The following is a 7,606-nucleotide window of genomic DNA, read 5'->3' on the forward strand; positions in this document are numbered from 1 at the left end:
TATGTGTAGCGTCCTCTTATAAGGGTCCGTATTACAATAGTTAAACAGTAAACTAATGTTAAACGGCGGAATTCAACTGGTAAAATTTAAACTATGATTGTAAAACGGGCCCTAAGTGTCTAAGTCGGTTATAATAAACAAAGTATATAATAATTACTATTTAATTTATAGTTATTATTCAATATTAGATAGGAAAATTGATAAAATATTTACTTCTGTCATACTATTTAATAGGTAAGACTTAATACTTAATAAAAACTTGAAAACATCGTTCAGGTGTATAGTAGTTGATACAGGCAAAGTACAAAATATTTTCAAGAGTTTATGAATATTTGGATACCTAAACCTCTTAATCACAAACATCTAAAGCATGTAACCCAGAGGTGAATACAATGTTTTCAGTCACTAAAAATTAACCCATGCCCTATGGTAAATCTACAGTCTTCATGGTAATTTTGTTTTATTTACCGACTATTTATATGGTTTATTATAAAGACTCATGCATGAAAAATAATTCGCAGAGAATTCAAAAATATAGTATACCATACCACCATAGTCCATAAAGATATATGTTTTTATTTTCCGATATTTATGCCACAAACGACTAGTGGCGTATAGTACCTATATCAAAGCGGACAAATTACCACGGCTAGAACATTTAGAAAACAAATATAGGTCCCTACTAAACTTAAAAGTAGTATCATATTGAGAAATACAGAAAATAAGTAAACTTAATTTTACAAAATATTAAGGTCAAGGGGGGATCTATCCCCCATATCCACCCCCGTAAATACGCCACTGAATGGAAGGGTTACTGCACCACCCCCACCCTAAAAAAAATACAAATAAAAAATTAGAAGAAAGTTTGAGACCCCCAAATTTTGAAACAAGCTTTATCATTTGATAATAATCAACAAGGCTGGGCAAGTTAACGATTTTTTTTAACTTGTTAAGTTAAGTTATTTTAAAATAATTAAGTTAAGTTAAGTTAAAAGTTACTCGTATTTTTTTTCGTTAACTCGTTAAGTTAAAAGTTAACTTTGAAAAAAAGTGACTTAACTTAGTGTAAAGTTAAAATTTGCTAATTTGCAAAAAAAAAAAATCCAGTCATATTATATGGTTTATTAGATAGTTTTTCTTTACGTCCAAGAAAATTACTGAGTAAATTTAAAATGATACATCAAAGTAAAAACACATTAAAAAATTTGCGTTATTCTTCGGACGAAAATTAACTTAATTTAGATATTTTTGGAATACAATTAACTTTAAGTTAACACGTTAATTTAGAAAAAAAGTAACTTATTAAGTTAAAAGTTAATTTGAAAAAAAAAGTAACGAGTTAATTAAATTAACGTTTTAACTTAATTTTAATTTTAACTCGTTAATGCCCAGCCTTGATAATCAAATCGGTTTTACTTTTTTTATTAGGAATTCAAAACAATATTCCTTTTATCAAATAAATAAATAACTAGGTAGGTTATATGAAATTGTGTTTAGTAATATTAAAATATAATTTTAATACTAATAATACTTTTTACAAATGTTTATTTTTACGCGATGAAAATCAAAAAACTTAATACGAAATTAGAAACTTAGAAAAAAAGTTTATATTATGCACCGAAATTTATAATGTACCTAAGTTGACAGGCATGAACTGTAGACATGCCTATGTTGTATATAATATATATTATATTTTATATTTTATATTTTTTTATTTTTTAATTCAACAATGCGGAACAGAAATGGGAATTAAGAACCAACACCCAAATATACCAGCTTTACAAAAGAGAAGATGTGGTCCAATTTATCAGAGGGACTAGGATAGAATGGGCAGGCCACGTGTGGCGAGCTGATGGAAGTGTATTGAAAGGAGCATTGACATAATATATGATAAGAGGAAAGAGGCCAAGGGGAAGACCACGGAAAAAATGGAAGGATAGCGTCAAGGAAGTATTAGAAGAAATTGGAGGAGACTGGGAACAAGCATACAATAGAGAACAATGGAAGGAATTAGTCTTAGCGGCGAAGACTGAATGGCTCGTAAAAAGCCCCCCAAAAAAAAAAAAATATTTTATATTAATACATTTTAATACCGTAGCAGTTAAAGTTGAATTATTATTTTTTGCTTATTATCATATTTTTGTATAATAATATATTTTAAACGTTTCAATTTTCCACGGTTAATATTTTTAAAATAGGTATAACACGAGCTGAAAACGTTCTCTTCGTTTAAATATCTAAATTCGTCCAATTTGAATATAAAATTACTAGGTAGGTATTAGAAAAATTGTGTTTTATATTTTTTTTTGTTACAGAATAACCTACTTACAAAAAAAAAAAATAAAAAAAAAAATAACCCACTTAAATAACCTACCAAAGTGGAACTTTGTTTTCAATTTTCAAACCTTAGCTACACAATTTTAAAAATAATTTTTCAATTATCAACTACATAAATTGTTCCTATCTATTTTTAAAATTTTCAACTGCTATTGGAACAATACATCAGGAGCCTTGTTTTCAATGTTCATACCTTTTGACCCAATAACTACAATTTTATTGACATTTATAGCAAAAACAACTGAACAAAATGGAAACTGAAAATGCCCATAACCAGCTAAAACAAGTCAAAATATTTTCGCGGTGTATAGAAAATGCTAATATAAACATTCAGGGAAATTTCATTTACCTATCTACGGTAATCTTTCTTAGAGTTACACCAAAAACTAAAATCAATTTTTTTTAAAAACCAATTTTGCGTAAAAATTTTTTTATACAGACATTTTAAATTCAAATTTGGATGAAATTACATATTTAAATCAAGAATAACAATTTTAGATATTTTGTTAAAATTTTAAATATTATTCGGATATTATATGAAACTTTTAGAGTATATTATGAAATTTTATACACACTATGACATTTTCAAATGTAATTTTATCCTTAACACCTTTGTCTGTCCAGTGTTCATCTCTTTCAAATCTCTGTAAGCAATAAAATATTCAACAAGTTTAATTGCAATGTATGCTTAGTAACACTGTATGTAATAGTCAAATTAGTATATGAATCAGTAAGTCGTGACTCAATGGTTCCTAACCTTAAAAGCTGGGCATTGTCATTTAGGAGTATAGGGTTCTATTTACAAAACAAAGTTTGTATTTATTATATCATGATATAGTATAATATTAAAACACTAGCCAACAAATAAGTAAACATCAAATTAGGAAAATAAAATACAATCAATGGCTTAAAATTATGTACGGAACAAAAATTAAAAAAAAAAAAATAAAAATGTTGTAACTATAAAATAAAAGGAAAAACACATACATAAAAGTTATAGTTTTAACCACAGAATATATAATATATAATAATAATAAATACCAATAATAATAATAATTATAGAATTTATAATTTATAACTAAAACAATATTTTTATACTGACATGTAAAAATGTCCACTGGAAAATTGTTATTATTCTAGGCCACAGAACGACGGTCAGAAAGGATTGACTAGGTTGACCTTTTCAAAATATTGTACATTACACTGGGTCTACCGCAATGTTTATTTATACTAGACAATAATATAGTAAAGTTAATATTATAATTATTTTAGTTACTATGTGAAAAATGTATAAACAATTTAATCTATTATAATAAATTATAATAAATCATAATAAAGTGGGCCTGCACGATAGCCATAGAAACGACACGAGAGTCATTATTCGTTACGTTGTCGTTGCGGCATCATACGAAAAACTCAGTCTTGTTGCTCAGCTCGTACTCGATCTCCTCGTTCTTGTACATCTCCAAAAGCTAAAACGTACAGATCGAATATCTAAGATTATATGAAAAGACAACAACAATAAGTCGAGTTTAAACCGGGTAACATTAAAACCTACATTGTTTATTTCTTTAACCAACTCTTGCTTTTGCTTCTCGTGTTTCGCCTGCAACTTATCCTTATCTTTAGCTTGTTTAATCTGTAACAATCAATTTTTAGCACAATATTAATTATTAACAATAAAATCACAAATTTGCTGTTTTTAATTTGCTTTATACTCTTATGGGAAATCAAGTCAAATGTTTTACCTGAGCATATTTCCTCTCGTCCATGAATTTTTTAGTGTTGTTTTGTTTTTTTTCTCTTAATCGTCTGTCTTTATCACCTTTAGTTTTCAATGTTTTATCGTTCATCACTTCTTTCATCACTTCCACAGATATTTTTGCCTGTCTTGTATTCATCTCTTTCAAATCTCTGTAAATAATAAAATGTCCAACAAGTTTAATTGCAATGTCTGTTTAGTACCACGGTGTGTAAGTTGAATCCTACTTTTCGTGACGAACTTCCAACTGCTTCATTTGTGCAGCTTGGAGGGTCTCCATAAGTTTTATGAGGGCATCCTGTTGTTCAGTAGCTTGCTGTTTTTGTAACGCCCATTTCTCTCGCCTATGACGTTCAACCATTTCAGACCACTGAGTCATTTGCTCAGTCACCAATTTTTTAACACCACCATCATTGATCACTTCAGTTTTGCTAAAATATAATATCATGTGATAAAATTCATCTCATTAAATGTTACAACTTGTCACTCACTCTTTGCCTTTAACGGCCTTTTCCACAGATGTACATTGGTGTTTTTGTATAGCAGACTTTTCCTTAGCTTGTCGCTTGCGTAAAGTCTCTAATTCTTTTTCTTGCTTTCGTCTTGCTTTTTGAAACCCTTTGTCATTTCTCAGGTACTCGAGGTTTATATTTTCGAATTTAATTTCTTCCTCTACAACAAAATAACATTATTTGAGTATAAATATTTTAAAATAAAATATGTTGAGATGGTTCGATTATGTTATAAGGTAGGACGGAAGACACGGAGGCAGTGAGAGTGGCTATGGAAATTAATATAGAAGGACAGAAAGGGAGAAGAAGATAAAAGATGGATAGACAGAATATAGAATGACACAAAAAAAATCTGGTGTGAGTAAAGAAGGAATGGAACTCTATGAAGAGTGGCTCACCCCATATAGTTAGGAGCAAAGGAGTGAAATAATAAAAAGATATTTTGAGTTTAAACATATACCTTTCTTTGGTTCATCAGACTTTTTGTTTTTGCTCCCCTTTTTACCAGTCTTCTCGCCTTCTCCTGCATTACCAGCTAAAATATCTTTGGTGTTTATATCGGTTTCTTCGATACCCATTGCCTTCATCTGTTGCGCACGCTTTTCTTGTGCTGACAAAAATGCTCTTGGATCAGATAAAGCAGCCATGAAATCTACAATTACATACAATATAACGTTTAATGATTCCATCTAATTAATATATAATTATTCACCATTAAACATAATAATATCAGCATTAATTGTACAAGAAATAACTGTGACAATTAACAATATTTTGCAAAAAAAAAATAGAAGACATAGTGTTATACACAAATTATAAAAGTCAATATGAATAATAAATACATATATTTATTATGCATTTGTGCCTGAAGAAAATTTGATCTTCGGCAGTTTACCTCGAAAAAAGTGGTAAATAATATGTTACATTTTTTATTTTTATATTGTATAATATTATATACAATTTGAAATAAATTTCACTATATCTTAAGGATTTATCATCTTAAACCGTTGAAATCAAAAACAGATTAAAAATATTTGCATATTATTTGTTAATAATTTATCTAAACTAAACTTTAAGTTTAAAATGTATGAATAGTTGATGGGCTAAAAATAAAATCTAATGAAATATGTAGTCAAAATAAATTATTAGTACAACCGTACTTGTGCTAGTGGTGGTTATTATAAGAGCTTTGATATAAAGGCTCTATAATTTTTACAACGAAAATAAATTTGCAATACCGGATGTATATCGGATATACTCGAAAAATGCTCAGACTGTCCTCGATCTAATTTTTTTATTGGCTTCAATAAATGATCAATATCAAAAATTAATTTCGAAAAATAATAGACCGAATTGTATGTTTAAAGAGTAGTAAAGTAAAAGGCCGTTTCAAAACGTCTATAGGTACTTTTTCTGATTTGCTTGGAAAACTCCGGGCGTCACCCAAAAATTGAAAACTAGATGTTTTTAATTTTAAAATCATATTATACTCAACGGCAGTGTATTGAATTTGAATTAAAAACTTTCGCAAGATAAATGGGAAAAACGAGATAAACATCGAATATTCCTAAATCGCTATATGCTACAATATACTAAAAGGTACAATACACATAAAAGATACCTAATAGCATCCGAAAACTAAAAAAAGTTTTAGATTTTAAAATTTGTAAAAATTTCCTACCGGTGAATCCTTTTGGCAAATGACAATATTGACAGTATAAGAGCGCTTTTATTTTTGTATGTATTTTGTAATTTCAACGCGACGAATGTTACGCGATTTCGTGAAAACGTGGCCAACTGTTGCTGCGATTTCTACAGCAGCACCTACAGGAACTTCTTGGTTTCGATAATCATTTTTGCGTAGGTAGGTATAAGATTACATGCGCGGCGGCGGGAAAGTTACGTGTAATATTTATCATAATATATTTAATAATAATTATAATAATGTACCTAACTCGTCGTAATAATAATTAGTGTAAAAGTGGTGGTGACTGGCGATGGTGGAGTGTATAATGGGACATGGGTGTGCAATTTCGAAACGGCTTCGCTTGGAAATTATATTATCGCCATCCCCACCGGCCAACGGTATCGCGGAACAGGTTTTCAAAGTACTAAAGACTAATAAAATTACTATTGGTTTCCGATTCAATATTATCTAATTCTTAGCTGAGATGTGGTCGCTTTTTGCGCACAATTTTTTTTTCATAATTAAACTTATATACCTAGCTATTCGTTTGTGCGCTGTACGAGAAACGAGTCCGCAATAATAATGATACGACAATTATTATCTTAGGTTCTATAAATATTAAGAGGACGTTACACCCTTGTGTGTTGTCTCCGTCTCACAAATGTACAACATAGCAAAAACTATTATTTTGCGCGGGACAATTTTACTTTATATTTATAGTAGAATTACCTACCAAAAATGCCACAACACATAGTAAAGAACTTTATCTGTGTCGTAGTGTTTTTATTATTTGGATAACATAAAATATACATTTAAAGTTATCGGTTTAAGAACATATAAGGTTAAAAAACTAATTAGTGGTTAGTGCTATCAAAAAATTAAAACAATACGGCACAGATAAAGTTTTTCCTTAAGCGTTATGGAAGTTTGGTAATTCTACTAAAAATACAGAGGGAGTAAAATACGAAAAACTGTTTTTGGTATGTTGTACATTAAGGGGGCTGCAAGCAGGTTTTGTCAAAAATAAAAACTAATGTAGATTTGACCAATCTAAACATTAGTATTGTTTGTTATAATGTTTTTCAATATATTTAAATTCTGTATCATAAAATAAACCTTAAGGGGGCTGGAAGGGGCTCCAGTCAATGAAAAAAAAGTGACTTTTAGACCAATAAGCTAGACAAAACTGGAAGTATTTGGTTTGACAGATTTTAATTTTGAAAACGGATTATAATTGATCAACAAGTTTACTAGGGAATGATCGAGGCGATTTTGAATATTCCAATTATTGTTAGTGTCATAATGAAT

General features: G+C 29.2%; 2 protein-coding genes across 5 annotated transcripts in view; both read right to left on the reverse strand.

The window, feature by feature from the left end:
- Positions 1-7,606, reverse strand: part of LOC100570533 (homeobox protein vnd) — a 141,277-nt gene that overhangs the window by 8,985 nt on the left and 124,686 nt on the right. The window lies entirely within an intron of this gene.
- The window catches only part of LOC100162131 (1-phosphatidylinositol 4,5-bisphosphate phosphodiesterase), a 66,830-nt gene continuing 62,379 nt past the window's right edge, over positions 3,156-7,606 (reverse strand). For 3 of the 4 annotated variants that reach the window (XM_008190255.3, XM_016808761.2, XM_008190254.3), the window contains exons 17-22: positions 5,072-5,263; positions 4,591-4,771; positions 4,327-4,530; positions 4,086-4,251; positions 3,896-3,976; positions 3,156-3,831 (exon numbers count right to left, since the gene is read on the reverse strand). In XM_008190255.3, the coding sequence (XP_008188477.1) occupies positions 3,754-3,831; positions 3,896-3,976; positions 4,086-4,251; positions 4,327-4,530; positions 4,591-4,771; positions 5,072-5,263 (902 nt within the window). In that variant the 3' untranslated portion in view covers positions 3,156-3,753. The remainder of the gene's footprint in view (positions 3,832-3,895; positions 3,977-4,085; positions 4,252-4,326; positions 4,531-4,590; positions 4,772-5,071; positions 5,264-7,606) is intronic. The other variant, XM_001948206.5, reaches the window with a different exon arrangement.

This window comes from Acyrthosiphon pisum, chromosome A1, assembly GCF_005508785.2.
Source record: "Acyrthosiphon pisum isolate AL4f chromosome A1, pea_aphid_22Mar2018_4r6ur, whole genome shotgun sequence".
NCBI lineage: Eukaryota > Metazoa > Arthropoda > Insecta > Hemiptera > Aphididae > Acyrthosiphon > Acyrthosiphon pisum.